The sequence below is a fragment of the Gymnoscopelus microlampas genome, assembly GCF_963454915.1.
Source record: "Gymnoscopelus microlampas genome assembly, chromosome: 19".
Taxonomy (NCBI): Eukaryota; Metazoa; Chordata; class Actinopteri; order Myctophiformes; family Myctophidae; genus Gymnoscopelus; species Gymnoscopelus microlampas.
In genome coordinates, this window is record NC_139956.1 from 11,622,528 (window position 1) to 11,644,995 (window position 22,468).

Here is a 22,468-nt window from a genome sequence, read left to right on the forward strand (position 1 = left end):
TCCTTTGGACTGTCAGACAAAATCTCAGGGACCTAAAAAAGAAATCCCAAATGGAGTACTTTGTCTATTCTCACACTGAGACGAAACACATCGATCCACACGCGGTGTCCGAGCCTCTTACAAAAGAGAATCACAACATCGACAGATTCCTGCATGTCTAACCAAGTTTAGTCACATATTCATCCACCGACGTAGCAATTAGGCATTCTGTTTGTGGTCAGCAATAGCAATCGAACAGAGTCACTTTGCTCTGTTTCAGTCACCAGGGACACTGAATAAAAAAAAACGAGAAAAAATAACCGCTACCACTGCCAACAACTGATCAGGACAACGGGACAAGAAAGGGGGGGGGGGGGAATCAGGAGAACCACGGTGATAGGAGAAAGGGCACTAAAAGGGGCGTGTTTGAGCCTCTATAGGCTGGTGACCAGATGCGAGGGCTCCTGGGGGGCCTCTTCGGGGGAGATGTCATCTTTGTTGGGGGGAACTATGAATCCATCGCTGCTGCCCCGTCCCAGGTGGTAGTAGGAATGCAGCTGGTGGAGGTGGTTCCGTGAGCCCAGGTTGGGCATGCTCTTGTAGTAGACGTCGTCCGAGCCGGCCTCCGGGCTCTTGGCGTCGCCGGCGTCCTTGGAGGAGCGGTCGGCGGCGGAGGCGGCCGTGGCGGACACGTGGGGCAGGCCGCCCAGCATGGGCATGCTGGTGTACAGGGAGTCCCTCTGGTGGCTGTTGCTGGGAGACGAGCCCTCGTCCTGGGTGTGCTCGTTAGTCAGCAGGGGGAAGAAGCTCTCGCTGTTCTCCTGGGGGATCCTCCGCCGGGACGAGGAGGTCGCCGTGGCCGAGGAGAACGGATGGTGGGCCAGCGGCAGCGGGGGCGCCGCGGACTGGTGGAGGTGGTTGTGGAGGCTGTCCCCCGTCGGCAGGGGCGGCGGAGGACGCTGGGGCAACAGGGGGGCGTTGGACTCCTCGCGGATCAGCTCGAGGCCCAGGCCTTCGTCGTGGTGCGGCCCGAAGGTGGAGTGGTCGACGTCCAGGCCCAGGGAGACGTTCATGCCCAGCCCCAGCCCCAGGCCCATGCCGTAGCTGTTGTCCTTGCCGCCGTTGCTGACGTTGTTGACCAGCTTGTTCATGAGGTTCCGGTTCTGCTCGGCCGAGCGGTCGTGCGTGTTGTTGAGGTACGAGGGGATGTAGTTGGAGGTGAGTTCTTTCAGGATCTTCTTCTCGAGGGTGGTCTCCTTGTGGTTGTAGCCCCGGTCAATGATCTGGACGCAGTCGCTCATGTACTCGGCGCTGGCGATGCTGTAGCTGTTGCCGTGGCTACCATTCAGTGGTAGAGTATCCATGACACTTTGATCCCGGGCATTGTTCAGGATGCCCTCTGGAACGACAGACACAGGGTTGGTTTGGGGGGGGGGGAGTAGGGGATGATGATAATGATGCATGCCCAGATATATAGTTATATAAAACACAAACTGTGTGCACCATGGCCCCATTTGGTTTAGGAACATTATCCGTAATTGAAGTGCATGTGGTGTGTATATCAACATACACTTACCTTTGTACATGCTAAAACATAAAATAAATGTATTTTCTAAGAGTGGTTCGTGTGCTAAATTTGAGGACAACAAATACGTAAGTGTACCACAACAACACAAAATTTAAACACAACACAACACAGGACAAAGCCATGCATGTTAACACACTCAAAGTGACACAAACTAGACCACCACCTTACATTTGGACCCCAGCCATTATTGTCCCATATGAGCATTTTAACTACCATACTGTATACTACTCAAAGGGAATACATGAATGTCTGCCACATCCATGTTAAATGTATTAAAATATGGCAGTGTAAGAAATGCTGATAGCTGCATTATGAGGGGGAAAAGGTGCTTTCTGTTCTCTCTCATGCAGAGAAAATATTGGATTTCAAATCCCATCAGTTCTGTACCCTCCATGGTTATCTTTTGGGGTCTACATCAATGTGAATTTTGAATAATACTTCAAACGCTCAACCAGCTAGCTTGTTAGGAATGTGTGTGACAGCATCAACTTCAGAGTTTCCTCACTTCAAGACGTATCAAGCTTAAATTCTATAACCTAAGAATGTTCTGTAGATCTGAGCGGGAATAAACTGAGCAGAATAAAGTGCAATTTGCATTGATGTGCCTTAGAAAAAGCTGAGGTCACAAAGAATGCAAGATCGTCAGTAGGTAGTATTAATCTGTGGTATCAAATGGACCAATGGATTTTACTGTACTTAAGAAACAGCATCCAGTTAATATTTTTTTCCTGGAAATGGCAGTTGAAAACTTTACTGCAGTGACTTCCAAATTGGAATTTAAATTGAATGTTACGGGTCTCTGAAATGTTGAGGGCCTTTGCTACAATAATGGTATCACTTCCAAAAGGGAATGTCTGAAATGTGCTGTATGAATGGAATTTTTCATTACCCCTTTGTCAGCACAGAGTGAAAAGAAAGTAAAACCGAAGTCAATTACATTTGGTAAGCAATGTTTAGTTTGACTCCCATACTTGTCTCTCTGTACGGATCTTTTAGGGACCGCATGAGGGAAAGGAAAGAAGAAAGAACACACAATAAGCATAACAGTGACAGGTAGAAGAAGACATGTGCACTTATGCTCATGACACACATAGAAAATGCTAATGTAATGCAATTTGTTGTATGTCCCCATGCACAGATATGCGTACAAACCCCCACAACAGCAAATCTGTTAACACATCTATTCACACGGTGGATTCAAAACAATACTCTGTGATAAATATTTTAGCAGTCCTTTTGCAAACCAGCAGATCCTCAAGTGTCAAGACATCCACCAGCGTTTTCATATCATAACAGATGTTTCTTCAAAGACTCAGTTAAGTTAACTGACTTCTTGACTTCTTATGTGCTATAAGGCAAGACCTTACATAACAAATATCAATAGTTCACTGATTTCTTTTTGGGGTGTATATATTGTTACTACCAATACTAGAGTTGGGGCAAACTGCTATTGATAGCTGAGATGTGAATTTAAAATGATAAGATTTGTGCATTAATAGCCAAACGGCTAGATAAACCCAGATTGTTTGATGACGGATCAAACAAGGCTCATGGGGATAATATACACTTAGTAAGACGTTTTTGGTAAAGCCTTTAAAAGCCTGTAAAGCCGCTTGAGATTTGTCTCACAAATTAACTGCAAAAATAATGAGTAGGTATTGTTCTACCTACAGAAGACCCCTTTCAGGGGAAGGCCAATTTCCAAACAATTCTGATGAAGTCTTAAGGAAGTTATTTAGCTTAGTCTTTAGAATTTATAGCTGAATAATTCAAATGCTTCTTCTCTAAACTTGTTTTGGTGCACTATACGTATTTCTTTTTGTCATTAGTGTTCTGCCGAGTTTTAAAGTGGCACTCCTTCTGGCCTTTGAATTAAGTTTCTCATAGCTGAACAATAATGTGGCATAACTGAACAGAAACATAGAATAAAACAACACAGAGACAGAAGACACGGCACACAAGCTTCATTGACAACATTAGAGCAGAGTTGAAACAGATGACTGGTGGTGTATCTGGCTCCAGATCTCCATTGTTTTCCCATTCCTGATTTGACATAATTATCCCAATTGTTAACCCATTCAATCCGAGAACGCATATGTGTCATTTTAGATTTTAGCTAAAACCATTATTTTACACTTTGGCTATTCAAAAATAGCAGATCCACAAGCTCATAGCGTGGCACCGAGTGCCACGCTATGAGCTTGTAGATCTGGAGTGCCACGCTACGAACTTGTAGATCGGGAGTGCCACGCTATGAGCTTGTAGATCTGCTATTTTTGAAAAATCTTGAACATTTGTGCAAATCTTTGAATACATATATTGTTTTGAAACAACATTTTCAAATCAAACTTTGCTTCTGGGGGGGTCCCTGAAACAACATATTTTGATGGGGATCGGCGGACAAAAACATATAATTTTGGGGGTCCTTGACAAGAAAAGATTTGAGCACCACTGAAATAGCATAGTTTTTCATTTGTTGAGACATTTGACAGTTACAAATGTTCTCTTTAAAAATATATGTTCAAAGATTTGCACAAATGTTCACGATTTTTCAAAAATAGCAGATCTACAAACTCTACAAGGTTGAGCTTGTATATCTGGTATTTTTGAATAGGCAAAGAAATCTAAAATGACAGAGATGCGTTCCCGAATTGAATGGGTTAAACGCATTATCTTCCACGACGAGACAGGAGCAGCGAATGAGTGACTTAGTGACTGAACAGCACACCCTCATTGGAAGCCATGATACACCCCCAACTAAAAGCCCTACATGTACTGTGCTGTAGGTCAGTGTTTCTCAACCTGTGGGCCAGAGCCCACTGGTGGGCCGTGAGGATATTGCAAGTTGGCCCCCAGATAATTGGCAAAACTCTGAGATTGTATTGATTTTTGACATTAATATTAAAAAAAAGTAATGTTCCATTGATCCAAGCCGGAACACAATCGATTAACTGATGCAAATAAAATAATCATCCTCTGAGAAGCGGCTCACCCATCTAACCGCTAAGCTGCTAAGTGGCCAGATGGGTGGGCCACGAATGCTTTCAAGATCGCTAAGTGGGCCCTGATCCAGAAAAGGTTGAGAACCACAGCTGTAGGACTTTTGTGATAAAGCGATAATTCTTCTATTGCAAACAGATTGAGAACTAGGGCAGTGTTTTTCAATCATATCCTCGTAAAAAATAAAATAAAGCGCATTCAATGTTCTAATTTTCAGACACTTTTGAATTTGATTTAAAAAATAAATAATGGGGTATTTCACTTTAAAACACACCTGGGGTCATTTTAATGTCTACTCTGGTTTGCATCCCAAACAGTTTTTAAGTTGCTTGATATAATATTTTATCAGACACGCCCTATACAAACCCATTATAACTTCATACGCCATTATAACCATGTTAGAGTCATTGAAAACACACGTCCCTGGTTCTAGTGACTGACATTGTCCTTCTAATGCGTGAGGGGGCTGTGTTTTTTTTCAGTTACTTTTTTCCTTTATTTTATTTCTTTATTTTGTTTTATTTTCATATAAATATATGGCCATATCGGTTGGTTCGGCGGTTCTGGACAACCACATTATCCTAACTACTCGACGGCGGGCACCGCCCTCCCTTGGGCCCTTGCCTGCGCGCCGAGTTTGAAGTTGTTTGTTTGTTTATGGTTATGTCTGAGTCATAGTGACGTGGCCGTGGTCCTGCCTATATATTGACCTATCAGGTTTGTTTATGGTTACGTCTGAGTCATAGTGACGTGGCCGTGGTCCTGCCTATATATTGGCCTATCGGGTTTAATGGTTATGTCTGAGTCATAGTGACGTGGCCGTGGTCCTACCTATATATGGGCGTATCGGGTTTGTTTATGTCCGAGTCAGAGTGACGTGGCCGTGGTCCGCCCTCCCCTTAGCCAATTTTAATATAGGATGGGTATAAAAGTGAAATACCGCTTTTAAAAAGGCTCTCCAAGTCGTAATAATACAAATAAAAAAACATTGCCCTAGCCTTCAATGTCAAAGAGAATGAAAAGAGGCTCGCACACCTTGTGTGTTGTACATGCCCAGAGGGTTGTTATAGACGGACGATTCCCCAAGCAATGTATTATAGGGATTGTTAGTGCCATGAGGACGCAGGAGTGCATTAGGTATAAGATGGTTAGCCATAGCCCCTGGAGCAGCCAGAGAGACAGGAGGAGGCAGCAAAGAGACAGATAGGTGTAGTTAGAGACGGCAGAGAGAGAAACAGAACATACATCAGTCAGGCAGAGAGATGCAGCTGCTGAGCAATGACAGCCATTAACATTCAAAATGATCACATGATCATCAGTGAGAGGTTGCTGTATTTTTTTTTTTACTTAACCCATTAAAACCAGGAACACATCTGTGTAACCACTTAAACCATTATTTTATACCTTGGATATTCAAAAATAGCAGATCTACAAGCTCATAGCGCGGCACCGAGTGCCGCGCTATGAGCTCGTAGATCTGCTATTTTTGAAAAATCTTGAAAATGTGTGCAAATCTTTGAATATACATATTTTAGCAAAAGAAATGTACTCAAAACTTTCCTTCTGAGGGTCCCTGGAACGAAATATTTTGAGATGGCGGTCGGCGGCCAAAGACGTAATTATGGGTGGTCCTTGACATGAAAAAGTTTGAGAACCGCTGATATTATAGCAACATAAGTGTTTCAGAAAACAGTTTATCTTAGAAGACAACATTTTGTAGGATCGGCCTCAGGTTTTAATGGGTCAAGGAAGTGGCAAAGCTGGACTTGACGTGGCTAATGGTGACCGACGGGATAACAGTTGGTTGATTAATTACATTTTCAATGACATTGTCAGCATTGAATCAAGAATGTTACTGTGCGTCACTCATTCAGACAGCGCACACATGTTAGCGGACAGGAAACAACATTGTGGACAAAGCACTGACATACAGTACAGTACAGTAACAGTACAGTAGCCAAAGCGAGACATTTAACACTCCTGTACTAGACTTAAGCAGGACATAATACAATAATCACTCGAGACAATGTTGGCCTCTGTGTCAAAAACAGGTCAATTACTGTTTAGAGTACGTGCCCTCGATTCCTGTGCTTAATACAATTGTTAAGATGATGAATGCAACCTTCAAATGGTTCTTGAAGGTTTGCTACACACACTTGAGACTTTTTTTGTTTACATTCCTTTATGTAATATTGCTGAAATGTCCTCCTCGGGTGAAGATGGTCACTGTATTGCTTTCCACTCGACTGGGACTTTACACAAAGAAAACAACAAGACTCTATTATATATACACTCTACTCTATTTATTCATTTCAACAGCAGCTCAAATGACTCATCGGCCTCCAGATCGCATTATCACTAACAAAAGAACCTTTAGATTTGAAGCGCTGGTGATTAAGTTACATTTATTATATGTCTTTATTTCTTGCTCGTATACAGCGAGCGAGTGGGGAGTCGCAGATTTTATTTTTCATTGTGAATGCCAGGAAAAAGAATCAGGCCACCTTTTTGCATTAACTTCCTACTTCCTAGTCTACAGAGCAATCTGGGTGGACATCAAAATCAGTTCCAATTTCCAGTGTTTTAATTGCACAAATAATTATCTCTCCAGTAGAATATAATTTTGATTGTACTCTTTTTTTTAAGGCATTTTTTGTGTGTTAATTATTTAGACAGGAGAGTGTTTAGAGATAGGAAACTGAGGGAAGAGAGGGTTAAGTAAATGCAACGCAAGTCTCCAGCCGGATTTGAACCGAGGATGTTGTGATTATGCAGTTGCCACATCTGCCATCTACTGACACACTCACAGGCATGTGCGCACACACACACACACACACACACACGTATATATACTGTATAAACTTCCTTATTAGTACAGCATTATCTGTACTTCTGTGCAATTATCTGGCCATTGGTAGCCTACATTCAATCGTCATTTGTGATACTGGTGTTAAATAAATGTGTGTTTATTGCAACACTGCTTTGAAATAAACAACAACCCTTTGTATTGCTTCTTCTTTTTTGTTGTTGCGTGCCCTAATTACAGAGCAGTCCAAAAATACCACCAATATCTTCTGAAGTGATAAATAGTTCTTCTCCCAGTGGCAGATCGCTACTTTACTGTGTCTGTGTTGTCTAAATTGGACCATTTATAATTACTTGTACAGCCACACTTGTGAACACAACAGTGTGAACATTACAACACTATCAGGAAGATTGCACGACTCCCTCTCAAGAGAATCAACTGCAACGTTGTTCTTTTACCTGAGGAGAGGTACAGGGTTGAAAAGGCAAGTCAGGAAGAAAGAAATGCTCCACTACACATAATCCTATAATAACAAAGCGGTGCAGTTCAGTTCAGTTTGCATCTGTTCGTTGCGACGCATGTGAGTGGGGCGCCATGCGGCTTCTGCCCAAGATGACAGAAAATGTATCGCGAGCCCGTTTGAGCATTTCTACTATCAGATCCAGCCAAGCTGAGAGTGTAAAATTGTATTAATAAGGTTGTTTTTTTCCTCTTTTTTCTTCCTAAGTCCTTGGTGAAAGATCTCCTCAACTCCTCGGCCCATTTCCGCACCGTCACAGCCTCTTCGCCATGGATAAAAAGCTGCATCTGTTGAAGGTGCCTAATTATTGAGATTCTGACACCTTGTGCTGTCAAACTTTCACCCATCATCATAACAATGCATTAGTGTCTTTGCAAGCAGGCGTTCAGCGCACATTTTAGAGTACTGGATCCCTCTGTCGACAGACGCCATGGATGGGGTTAGAGTGAGGGATGGAAGAGAGGGTGGTATCTGCTGTTAATGCAGATGTGAGCTGCAGAGCCTGGCATTTATTTTCCTGTGTAACTCAAAGTGACTCAGAAGTCCTTTCACTGGGCCAGCTGCTGTCAGATTATGGTGAAAGCTTGCAAAGTTCTATCCAATTTTTTACGGGTTTTTGATTCATGCCTATACTACAAAGATTGCTAAAAAAAAAAGCGCTATGAATTCACAGCATTGAATTGCTTGAGATGGATAATAAAATGAACCTGGCAAACTATTTCTCATACCTAACCTCTAGAAAATGATGATGGAAAATGTTCATTAGTTCAGATCCATGATGGTCCGTTGAATTTCCTTTCAAAAATCTCAGAATGTTTTATTTTCTGGAAGTAAAACTATATATATATTTTTTCTCTATAATTTTTATCCCGCGATTTTGTAACCCTTATTTTTTCACCCGGTGCCAATTTCTAAGTGATCCTGGGCGCTACACTCCCCTCACCAGCCAGGAGGTCAGGGTCGAGCTCATGCCTCCTTCAATGCATGAGAGCCAACTGACCTTCTTGTCACCTGACAGGGGGGAGTTTCCCTGGTAGGACGTAGCGTGTGGAAGGAACACGTTATTCCAACCAGTTCCCTTCTCCTCCATCAGGCGCCCCGCCTGTCATGGGGGAGGCAGTATAGCGACCAGGATTACTACATGTTTTTGTGAGGGTATTAACTACCCTGAGAGACACGGGGAGAACGTACAAACTCCACACTGAAAGGCCCTTTCGCTGATGACGCGGAGGAGAAGACACACCCCAAGCGCCCACAGCGTCCCCGGCGGGAATCGAACCCAGGACCTTCTAGCTGTGAGGCGACAGCGCTACCGACTGCGCCACCGTGCCCCCTGTAAAGCTATATTTTTAACCCCTTTTATTTTCAGAAATTGAAACACAGGTCTAATCTCCGCGGTGCTGGGCAAGAACCAAAAGCACACAAAATGATCACCTACTGAGATAATAATAATACCTCTATTTTAGCTGATACATGGGAACATTTCCAATGCACTCAAAGTATGGCTTTGTCTAAAACTAATTTTAAAAGATCCAATACAAAAATGGGTCAGTGCTGTTGAAATGAAATGAGCGGATCAATAATAACTTCAGGCTAACATGGCCCATTATGTACAGTAAGTAGTGGGCGGAGCACGTGCAGCCTCGATTAAAAGTACTCAAATAAATCAATAAAGGCAAACATCGTCAAGCACCCTGGGTGACAGAAAAGTGAAGTTACTAAAACAAAATGTTTGCTGCAGCACAGTGTTGCCAGATTCTGTGAGAGAAACAAGCAACCAGGTCTAGGAAAACCAGCCCAAAAGAAGCGACTATGGGCCACATGAGCACTTTAACATATACATCAGCTATTTGAAAATAGCCGATCAGCAAGCTCACAACGCGTCGCATCGCGACGCGTTGTGAGCTTGCAGATCGGCTATTTTCAAATAAAATCTTGCGGGGAAATTATTATAAGCAGATCTGGCAACCCTGGCTGCGGCCCAGCCTCCATTGACTTCAACCACAGTCGGTTTCCTGCACGTGTGTGACGTTGGTGTACCATTGGGTTATTATTATTAAAGTATGCGTATGCAACGTGACCCACTACCTCTGTTCAGCGACGCTGAGCTGTTGATGTCACCAGTCATGAAAGAGGACTCCGACTGCTTCCTGACGGTATCGTTCCACATCCGACGGATTCGGCTCTGTGGAGAGAAAGGGAAATGCCGGTGCATGTGGATGTATGAATGCCATTCATCCCCCCCCCCCCCGTGTGCTGCTGTTTATGGACAGCGAAACAAGCATGTACTGTATGGAAGCCAATCCCTGACACAATTCTGTCTCAGAATTCAGTTTTCTTCTCACAATTTTGACTTATAACTCTTTAAGACCGGGAACGCATCTGTTTGTCATTTTTTGATTTCTTTGGCTATTCAAAAATAGCAGATATACAAGCTCATAGCCCGGCACCGAGTTTTTGCAGACATTTGTAACTTAAATCTTTGCTTCTGGGGGTTCCTGGAACTAAATATTTTACAAATGTTCGCTTTAAAAACATATAATCCAAGATTTTGCCACGATTTAAAAAAAAAATAGCAGATCTACAAGCTCATAGCCAAATAAATCTAAAAATGACACACAGATGCGTTCCCGGTCTTAATGGGTTAATAAAAAAAGAGCAGAACTTTTGCACACGCGTAGACCGACAGGTGCATTGGCGAAGACATGGGTCGACTATTGTAGAACATGCTGCGCTCTCCACACGCAATTAGAAAATATGTTTTAATTGGAAGCGAAGAAGACAGTGCTCAAGAATAATTTGATCTACGACTTTATAACTCACACGTTAATTCAGAAGCCTCAAAGTCGTCGTGACAGGTACGCACAAATCCCTGTCAAAACCCTGTGTACAATCAAAACTTTGATCTATTCATGCATGCTTAGTGGGAGAAAATGACAGTCTTTGGATTAATGTTGCAATGTTCAATTATTAGTGAGTTTCGTGAGACAGAAGCGATTGAAAAAGATAGCCGTTAGGAGTCTCACTCAAAGCTAGGTTTCAATCTGTGATATCTCACACTGACAATGAACCGTCGACTGTGTCGTTTTTGTACCAAATTGTACCAAATTGACAAAGAAAAATCCAGTCCCCCCCCCGACCATCAGAACACATTGTGTGCTCCCATGCCCACATGTCATTCAACTTATAGTGTTGCTCATAAACTAACAGTAACGTCAACTTGAAGTTTATCGTCACATCACAGGTTTATAGGTGTAATTTTCTGCACAAGCTTCCCACAAATTGCATTTACAAATAGAAAATCATACGAAAAGTAAAATGGTAAATAACAAAACAACATTAACTATGTATATATACGGTGTATACTCAACATTTTTATCAAAATAAGGCAGAGTACCTCCGTCTCAGCAAGTAAGAGACTCACTTACTTACGGTGGCAGCATATATTAAATATGTATAATAAGAGATAGTGTAGAGCAATAGTGTAGATGCAAAAAAAGATGATGAAAGCAATGCATAAGTGTGTAAAACGTGGCAGTACCTGTGACCCTGTGGAGTAGCGGCCAGGGGCCCGCGCTGCAGCACTCTTCCCGGAGCCTATGGAGCTCTCCACACTCTTGCCACTGCAGCAGTGCGTACGCAGGCATTTTCCATACTCCTTACGCACCTGTGCATGCATTCACACGCACACGCACACACACACACACACACACACACACACACACACACACACACACACACACACACACACACACACACACACATCAAAAGAACATAATACAAACTAAACACATGGCATTCATCATATGGATCCTTTAAGACGGTGTTTCTCAAATGGGGGTACATGTACCTCTAGGGGTACTCGGAGGTACTACAGGGGGTAAGTGAAAGAAAGTGGACAATGAAAGAAAGAAAAAAAGATTATGTTTAACTATGAAACATGAAGAAACTTTGTGTGAACCTAATGATCTGTAAAGTTTTAAACCAAACAAAATCAAAAACTTTATAGCACAACTGAGTAGAAAGTAATACTTATTTGCAGCACATATTGACAAAATTTGATTTTTGATGTCAATATTTTCTATGTATGCAGCAGTCTTATAAATGACCCCATTTATAAGACTACTGCATACATAGAAAATATTGACATATATTTGATATTTGATGTCAATATTTTCTATGTATGCAGTAGTCTTATAAATGACCCCATTTACTGTATAAGACTACTGCATACATAGAAAATATTGACATCAAGAATAAAATTTTTGATTCTTGATCAGAAAAAAGGGAAAGGGGGTAAAAGTCAAAAAAGTTTGAGAAACACTGCTTTAAGAAGCATAATTAGAAATGAGACTAAGAAAAAGTAAGAATATCAGTCACAGACTACAGTAATAACATATATTCTTAAAAATGTAATAAAAGCATAATACTAAGATAATATGATAATATATGAATATAAAACATACCACAATAATTTCACTCAGGGAAAATTGACCATCTGAACAAACATCTTAACCATGTGAAACCTCGTGTCCCTATTCTGGGCAGTTGGTAAAAATAGCATATTGTGATGCATTGTTAGCTTGTAGATCGTCTGTTTTCAGTGAAGAGATATATGGTAGAGGAAAAAGGAGGGTGCCAAGGATAGACCCCTGGGGGACCCTGGTCAATGACAATACAGTATGTAGGATTTAAGTGGTTAAACAATTGAACCCTTACCTTCTTTTGCAGGACACAGTGGAATATGAAGATGAACATGCCTTGCAGGGAGTTGAAGATGGTGAAGAGGTAGGCCATCACCACTGTGCTCTCGTTGACATACATCAGGCCAAAGGCCCAGGTCAGACCCAGCAAGCACAGCAACGCAACGGCCCCGATCACCCACGACCTGAAATACAGTAAAACAACCGCTGTACAAACTGCGTGCATTTGCATTGTTTTCTTTTTTTTTATTCCCTTCCTGCACAAGGAAAAAATCTATAGAGGAGATCATGGACTACATGTAGCTTTTTTAAGACAGAATGAGCTGCAGTTTTGCGATCTCATTACAATGCAAAATGTCGCTGTGATGTATCATTAGGATAACCCCAATTCCTTTCCAGGATGTTTTTGTACATACATGACTTAAACATCATGCTACGGGGGGCCCTTGGGCAGAATGTATCGTATTCCTTCACAAATAGCTCGGCTTCATCTGTGAAATATTATACTGTAAGTGCATTTTTACATATTTCCTATTCCCTTCACGCTAAAATAGTATAACAGCAATTTTTTTTCAAGAGCAAACCGATGTGTACGGAATGAGATGCAGTATCGGCGACTCAAAGGCCAGAACAAAACTGCAAACCCCCAGATAAGCTGAAAGACAAATAATTTGCTTGAACTGTAAAAGGAAATGCATTATTTCCAACACTCATGGCCCAGCAAGGGATTCAGCAGAAACATTTGGAAAAGCAGACATTAACGCTTAACATTTGCGCGTCTTTACTGAAGAATGGGAACACATGGGAGGATATGGTGAGAATATGGTGGAAAATAGTGGTGGAATATGTGGGAGAATAGCCAATCTACAATTTCACAACGCGTTGCCACGAGACACGCTGTGAGCTTGTAGAACGGCTATTTTTGCCGATTTCCATCAGCCTAAAATTTATGCCATATCCTGCCTATTATTCTGAAATTATATGGTTAGATGTTTGAAAAGGAATATTGCGTAGTGCACTTGGGAAATTATTTGCTCAGTGTGACTGCATATAAAATTGAACATGACTACTGCCCCCTGATTCCTTAATATTAAGCTGTGAGAGTCTTTGCGGAGCCAGTTGGCAAACTTGAGGTTATTATTTCTAGCATGTAACTTTTGGACTGAGTTAAAGACAGAAATGTCCTCGAAGACGGGGATTTAATAAAAACATGCAATATTACATAACATACAAGACGACGTATGTCACGGCCAGGATTTGGCAGAACTTGTCAATGCATTTTATTTATCTTCAGTAGACCCGACTATGTAATGGTGCCTTTACAGGTCTCCCTACAAAAAATGTTCAGACAGCTGCAGTTGCTTGCCGCTCCAGTCCTTACTAATACCAAGATCGTATCACACTAGTTCTCAGACTGTTACACTGGCTTCGAGCCCGCAAGTTTCAGAATGGAATTTAAGATTTTACTGATGAATTTTAAAGCCTTGCAAGGCCAGGCTCCTAGTTACATTTTAGATATGCTGGTCCCATATGAGCCTGAGTGCAGCCTGAGATGTTCGTTAGGACTGTCTTGGTTGTTCCTAAAACTCGCCTCATTACTCGGGAACCAAAGCTTTGGGACGCCCTTCCTGCAGACCTACTGTACGGTTAGTAAAGGTATTGTCTTCTTTTAAAATCACTTCTGAGAACACAATTTCATGGCAAGGTGTTTTTTATAATAGTGTTTATTTATTTTAGCTTCTTATAGTCTCTCTTTTGTCTGTGCTTATCGCCTCTTATGCCTTTTGTTTATGCCTTAATCTACTTAATCTCTTTGTTTGAACTTTTATAATTTTTATCTCTTTCAAGTTACGTTGCTGTAATTTGTATCTGTGCTTTTCTTTCCATTTATTTATTTGTATACGTGTAGACTTGGGACAGCAACCACGCCTGCACATCTTGTTTTACAATTAAAGCTTAGTCTATATAGCCCAGCCTAGCTGGGTCTCCTGCTTGCTACTGTATGTAATAAAAGTCCTTTGTAACTTTGCACTGTAGAGTGTGTGTGTGTGTACAGCCCTGAGCCCAGGACAGGACAGCACACAGACAACAAACCCCTGGCAATCAGTTGACCGTGGTAGAGCTCCCCTGAGTCACTCCCACCATTTCCACCCACAACCGTGCCCAAATAGTACACCTCTACCACAGTAACTCTGACAAGCAACCAACCAACAACCAATGGCCTTGAACCGTGGCCTTCCTTCTGGACTATGGGACCACAAAAAATGGCAAAAAATTACAATAAACAGCTTAAACTGTTAAACTCAGCTTGAGCTTCTTTTTTTATTACTAATATTACTGTTATCATTATTGTAGTTGTTATTGTTACAGTTGTTGATCTTGTTAAATACTACTATTGGCTTATAAAGCACTGAATTGTTTAGGGGCAAAAATATATATCTGAACTTCTGCTATGTTATGAACCATCCAGACCTCTCAAGTCATCTGGGAGGTCAGCTTTGTGTTCGCAGAGAAGCAGCTAGTGTTCAGTTTTTATGCACCACATATCTGGAACAAACTCCCAGAAAAGTTCAGCTTGGATTTAAAAGAACAGAGAGTTGTACTCTCTGTTCATTTAAATCCAAGCTGAAGACTTTTCTGACGCTTTTGATTCATTTCTTGCAATGCATTGTAACAGTTATTCTTGTATTGTATCCGTCTTATTCTATTTTAGCCTTTTCTTTTTATTTTGTTTCTATTATTTTACTTCTAATACATATTTTAATTACATTTAAATGTCCTTTTATCATGTGTTTCTTTTGCACTTTGTCTTAATGCTCTTAATGTTTTCTGTAAAGTCCTTGTTGAAATGTGTTGCTCACGTAAACTTGCCTTGCCTAGAGTATACTGTGAAGAAGACACAGTTGTCATTTAAAGCTAATCTAGTGTGTCACATCCGTTGTCGACTGCAGTATGTACAGTGTATCTAAGGTATGATATGGGATTGCTGTGCTGTACGGCACACTAATGTAGCCTTCAACATGACGGATTGCTCTACAATACGTCATGTTAATGACACAGAGGGGCTTGCAAGATGGATTCGGGGTCCTTGATTGGCTCTTATGGAGGTCTCAATGAAACATGACATTATGAGGAAAAAAAAGAAAAGCCTGTCCGTTCTAGTCTTACTTGATTGCAGGTTCGTAGTCCTGGTAGCTGAGAAATAAAAAATAGTAAATAAATACTAAAATAAAAACAAACAAAGCCCAAAGGGTTAAATCAAATAAAAAATGACATGAAATGTACTGATCTATGTATAATAAACTATAACAAAAACAAAGGGAAGTAAAAATTAATCCACAAATCAGGGTTAGAGGGGTTATTTTAGTGGGAGAAAGCTGTGTTCACTGGATTAAAGAGAACATCTGCATCCAAGCGTAAAAAGCCACACCCCCCTCTATCTTCTATCTCCCTCCCTCCCTCCCTCCCTCGCGCACACACACAAACACACACACACACACACACACACACAGCTTCTGGGAGGAGATTCTGTTGCCGTAAGCGCGTCGCAGGTGTAGCATAATTATCTGAGTTCACAGAAGTATCTTGCTCCCCTCATAAATACTGGCAGACCTTAGCATTTTAGCCGTTATAAATGGGCCAGGTGTGCGACAAAATAAATGATTTATGAAATTACCGGGGCAACCATTAAACATAATTTTCCCAGGGCTGTCTTAATGACCTGGCAGCAGAGGTACTTCATCACGCAGACTGCCCCCCGAATGGACGTGGAAACACAAGCAGCGCGCGGGTAAAAAAAAGAGAGAAGAACAAACTGTTGACCTCCAACTCGCAACGGTTATTGCTACGAGGGACGGTGCATGATAGAGACGCCCAGTGGTGGACAAAGTACTCAACCCCAGTACTTGAGTCAAACAAAGTATAGATACTCCTGGACAAATATTACTCCACTACAAAGTGAATGTTGCTCTCTTGTCATATTTTGTACTTGAGTTAAAGTACTGGGGTACTTGCTTCAAAAGCACATGCTTTTAGAAAAACGTAAGTATTCAAAAGTACAAGCTTTTAGAAATACGTAAGTATTCAAAAGTACAAATTACAAAGTGCTGAAAATATTAAATATAGTGACAATAGCAGATCTGCAAGCTCACAACGCGTCGCGATGCATTGTGATCGCAATTTTCAGTACATTTGAAATAAGGCTTAAGTGTTTCATTCATAATGTACTTTTCCCCTTACTAGTAATGTAGTGGAGTCAAAAGTATGTGTCAAGAGGGAATAGAGTGTCATTAAGTATCCCACAATACAAATACTCAAGTAAATTACACTACTCTGGTAAGTAAATGTACTTTGTTACCGTCCACCACTGGAGATGCCCGAGGTCAAAGCAAAATGCATCCGAGAGGACAGGATATGAAGTGGGTCTGCGCTCATATGGCCCGGCTTATCTTCCTCTGGAGATATATCGCAGACATCACCACAGGACGAGTTTGGAAGAGCCGTGATTCCTGCCGTGCGCTTTGGCATTCACCCAACAGCATAACGACTCTCTTACAAGATGCACTCCTTGTACTGTATGGTTCAGAGGCTCTGCAGAACGCCTGGATGCTATTAACACCCATCAATATTTATGTCTTTAAGATCTTTAGAGGTGATCTTTCTTCCCTCCTGGCTTCACCTGCTCCAGAGCTTTTTAGATCAGGTTTTATTCATCAGCAGCTAAAGTCCACTTATGAATTCTTCATTTAAAAAGGTAGGGTAAGTGGTATTTTTTGGGTTAAAACTAAAGGTTTTTGGTGGAGTTTAAGCTATATATTTGATAGTAACTAATGTGTTTGTTTAATAACAGGGGTTTACCCACCTTTCCAGCTCTTTAGTAAACAGAAAAAAGCATTAATCAGCTTCATTTTTATAGTGTTCCAGTTTCAATTATGTCTGCTCATTTCTTTGTATCGCCACTTCCAAATTCACTTGTTTATTCTGTATCCTGTATGAGTTCTCTCTCCTGATTGGATACAATTTGTATCCCAACCTAAAAATGTGTTTTCTGTTGGAGAGACAGGGAGACCCCCGTTACTGAACAAGCACTCTATATCCGAATATAGAGCTATTTAACAAGTATTTTAACAAACAAAAAACGTTGCAGTAAAGCAATTTAGTCCTAGGCTGTTCAGTCGCCCAAATTTGGGCACGGTTTCAGCCCGAACAGAGCCCCACTGACGTCCTTTATAAAATGTATTATTTCAAAAACTATAACACATAATTATGTTGCAATAGTGGAGGTACTTCTGTCGTCTACTTGCAGTGTGCATAAGAAATGTGGTGCTGATAAGACCGGGTAGTTTGCTCACAATGCACCATGAAGCGACGCATTGGGACCTTGTAGGTCGACTATTTTCAAATACAGACACACACAGACAGAGAGACACACATACCGTCATACGTGACCCTCTCAGGTAGATCAAGGCTACACTCCTGCAGAGCTGTGCCATTAAAAATATAAGAAATCTTAAGAAGATGTTGAATGCCTCTGTGGTGATGCCACTTGAACTGTCATTCTCAATGGAATCCCTGCTGAGTAAAACGCACTTATATGCATGCAGCGGATCAAAGGTTATGAAGTGCCGTGTTGTGTGCTGATCATCAAGCAGAAATGTCAAAAAAAGGAAGGGATTCTACCGAGAAACATTGGTGTCAAATTGCTGCCAATTTCCTTTGAAATAACCCAATTAGTGGTTGAGGGATGCATTTGAATGGCAAGAGTCATTCAAGTATGAGATTATGATTGGTCAATTAAGCCTCCGGTAAAGTCTTCATGGAGGCATTTTTGCTGCCTATTTTCAGAGAGGAAGAAATATGCATAATGCCATCAGCTCAGTTGTGTTAATTCATTAAAACCTGTTAAAACCATTAAAAACATTAAAACCACTATTTTGTACTTTGGCTATTCAAAAATAGCAGATATACAAGCTCATGCCGCGATATGAGCTTGTAGGTATTTTTGAACATTTTTCACACACATCATCACATCACAATTCTTCTCAAAAGATGCTCGACACGTCGTGTCCCAGAATCTTGCCCTCTACCCGTTGAAGTCTTAGTATTCAATTTGCACAAATTCCTACGGCACTGATCCGTGTGTCAAACATTATACTGTAAGCTAGCAGACTGTGTATGAGATTGAGGGGAAAGGGGAAAAACAACAACCACACATAAAACACAACATCTACCCTATTCTACTGTACATCTCCCGCTGAGAATAATCTTACCAGTGCCATTCGACAATAACACATCCATCATAATAACGGTAGCTAAAAGGAAAATGAAAAATGGGAAGATAACAACAATACATATAAACATAGCATGAAATAATAAAAAGGCAAGTTCAAATCAGAACAAGACACGACAAAAAAAAGCTAGAAAGTGAAATAATGAGAGAGAGAGAGAGCGAGAGAGAGCGAGAGAGAGAGACAGAGAGAGACAGAGAGAGACAGAGAGAGAGAGAGAGAGAGAGAGAGCTGTAACATTCATATTAAAACAAAGTAGCATGATGAAATCTGAACAGAAAACGTGACATCAAACACTAATGGGGAACACATAGATGAGAGAAGAGAACACCTCATTAAGCTCAGTGGAATAATCTCACGTATACATTACGCGACTTTAAACTCGCCTTGAACCGCCCCACCATCAGCCAGCATCACCATCATCACCATCAACTCAATTCCCTCTGACAAATATCTCCCATTTATAATTTGAAAATAGACAACAATATGCAGTTTATTTAATGTTGGATAATTTAGAATGAATGGTCAGATCATTACAGCTGCAGATATAAATTAGCATGGATAGAATGTGCCCTACGGCTGTGTTCACAGCACCTGCCTCGCTGGGTACCCAAGGATGCTTATCGCCATGGAGACCATAACCAACACATCTTCATAACAAGCAAACACGTCACCGAGGCACAAGGACTAATAACTTCCTCTGCTGTGTGAGACACAGAAGCAGAGCGTTCTATGACAGGAAATATCAATTCTAGATACTGTTCTATACCTACAATTTCAGAAAGGGTTTAAAAAACAAAAACAAACAGAGGGGCGTAGATTTTCAAGCTTACAACGTGGTGTGAGCCTGTAGATCTGCTATCTGCTAATAAGCCCAAAATAGGGACGCCAGGGTTGTACATAGTAAATGTCAAACATATCAGAAAAGGAAATGTGTGTCTGACCAGAGGCAGGGATTGGGAAATCCAACCCTGACTACAGCACTGACCACTACACCAAATTAATAAAAAAAGAAAGAAAAAAAGATTTGCAATTTAACAGAGCTGTCAGAAATGTGGTTGCTAAAATCCTTGTATAGCCAACTGGTTATGCCGTGTAACGGCATTGTGGCACTTCTGTGTGTGTGTGTGTGTGTGTGTGTGTGTGTGTGTGTGTGTGTGTGTGCGCGTGCGCGCGTGCGTGCGTGCGTGCACGCGTGCGTGCGTGCGTGTGTGTGTGCGTGTGTGCGTGTGTGCGTGTGTGTGTGTGTGTGTGCACGTGTTTGAATGATGACTCCCGGCCCGAGAATTCAGATGCCAGATGAATGAGCGCTGACAAAAACCACGCAGTGTGGCATTTTCCAACTGAGGCTCCATAACACAGAGGACTCACGGTGGAGAGGTCAGGTCTTTAGTACGGTGTGGGAGGCCACTGCGATAAATCATACAAGCCCCCACGAGTCAATATTCTCTCTGAAGAGCAACTAAAAGCAATACATCTGCAACAACACCAAAAAAAAACAAAGACACATGATGATACCCAGAAGGACGCGTTCACACGTTTGCATGCGCCCACACACATGCAAAACGCTCCTTTTTTTGGATTCTGTACACTTTGCTTCAAAAAGCAACGTAACACTAAAACCAATGTTCAGACGCTCTGAATCAGTGGTCTTTTCAATCAAAACATGGAAGACCACCATTGAAACGGGTAAACAGGGCCATCACACTCTTCTGGATATAAGCAACATCACTCTCCTTTTTGACAGAGTGACACCCTGCTACAACAGGAAGATGCCCTTTAAGAAGCATCATTATGGGGCCAGGCTTCCAGCATGGACCCATATTGTTATTCGCATTATTCCATTTCTTCTTCTTCTTCTTCTTCTTCTTCTTCTTCTTCTTCTGCCACTTTTGGCAGTTCTGGCTGAACCGTGCAGTCGCTTTTTATGAAACTCGGCCATATGATAGATGGTCATGAAAAACGATCAAGAAATAATTCTCACAATCTTTCGTCAAAAGGTGGCGCTATAGCACTCAGTTGAAAATGACAACTTTGAACAGGTACAACTCATGCCCTGTTTCACCTACAGCCATGAAACTTCGATGCACACATGCGTCTCCTCATGCTGAACAACTTTCACACTCTGACTTTTGACCTCTGACCTTTAGATCTCCCACCATTTTGAATTATATGAAAAACAGTTAAAACCTATCTCCTCCTGGGATTTTTGAGTAATCTGCACAAAACTTTTTACACATGAACTTTGGACCTATACCAAAAAACGTTTGCAAAATATCTTCCATAAGTGAAAAAATGAAGCTTTAATGAGCCAATGAATATTGCAGTTTTATGACAATTATTCATCTGCCCCTAACACATACATGCAGACTTACCATTCTTTGAAACTTTGCAGAAATGTAAAGGGCCATTCCAAATATCACTGAAACCAATCTTACTCCAATTGGTCAAACGGGGGCGCTATAGCAATTTTTTGAAAATTGAAACTTTAAACAGGCAAAAGTCATGCCTCGTTTGGCCGACAGCCATTAGACCTGCTTACACATGTGCCTTGACTAATGAGGAACACATCTATCACGTTGACCAGTAAGCACCGCCCTTAGATTGTCCGCAATCTTGAGCAGTTTGAAAAACACTTAAACCCAGGATTTTTCAGCTATTTGCGTGAAACTGTATGATGTGTGTGATCTCCTTTTTCACAGGTTCTTGTCTGTTGGTGGCTTCTCGCTTAAATGTGTGCCCCACAACCTGAAGGTCACCAGTTCAAGCCTCACTTGGTGCAGACTTCATCCAAGTTGCATTTCACACAACATGACTATCAATGAAAACATCTGCAATTGTTAAAGATAACATGAAATACTTAATTGAGTGTTTTTTACATACAGCTGATCTACAATCTCACAACTTTTCAGATAGCAATGAGAGTATGTTTTTTCAATGTATAACATACTTCATTGTGAAAATAGCCAATGTACAATCTGACAACTTTTAATGGTTTGTGAGCTTGTAGATCGGCTACTTTCACTAATTTTGGTTCTGAGGAGATGTACAATTTCTTCATTGGTAAATGGTTTGTGAACGAGTGATCTTAGTGTTAGTGAAACAGGGGCTTGGGTCATGACAGAAGGCAAGAGTTTGTGATCCTCCACAGACAATATCAACCTGGACAAAGATATAGCACTATAGGTAGTGTTGCAGCTACCTAAGAGTGCTTCATGACCGTAAGGTTGCCGGTTCAAGCCTCACTTGATGCAGACTCATTTAAGTTGAAATGCAAAAAACATGACTCAATCTATTCCGTTTCCATGGCGCTCTCTCTCTCTCTTCAATCTATTCCATTTCCATGTCTATCTATTCCGTTTCCATGTCTCTCTCTCTGTCTCTTCAATCTATTCCATTTGTCTCTCTCTATGTCTCTTCAATCTATTCCGTCTCTCTCTCTCTCTCTCTCTCTCTCTCTCTCTCTCTCTCTCTCTCTCTCTCTCTCTCTCTCTCTCTCTCTCTCTCTCTCTCTCTCTCTCTCTCTCTCTCTCTCTCTCTCTCTCTCTCTCTCTCTCTCTCTCTCTCTCTCTCTCTCTCTCTCTC

The 22,468-nt window shown here is 41.5% G+C and overlaps 1 protein-coding gene across 1 annotated transcript in view; it reads right to left on the reverse strand.

Annotated features, from left to right (window-relative positions):
• Positions 1-413: 413 nt before the first annotated feature.
• The window catches only part of LOC311034620 (adhesion G protein-coupled receptor L3), a gene marked incomplete at its 3' end in the record, with an annotated part of 245,238 nt that continues 223,183 nt past the window's right edge, over positions 414-22,468 (reverse strand). The window contains exons 17-20 of the mRNA XM_084042512.1: positions 12,613-12,781; positions 11,435-11,560; positions 9,982-10,078; positions 414-1,378 (exon numbers count right to left, since the gene is read on the reverse strand). Coding sequence (XP_083898638.1) covers positions 414-1,378; positions 9,982-10,078; positions 11,435-11,560; positions 12,613-12,781 — 1,357 coding nt within the window. The remainder of the gene's footprint in view (positions 1,379-9,981; positions 10,079-11,434; positions 11,561-12,612; positions 12,782-22,468) is intronic.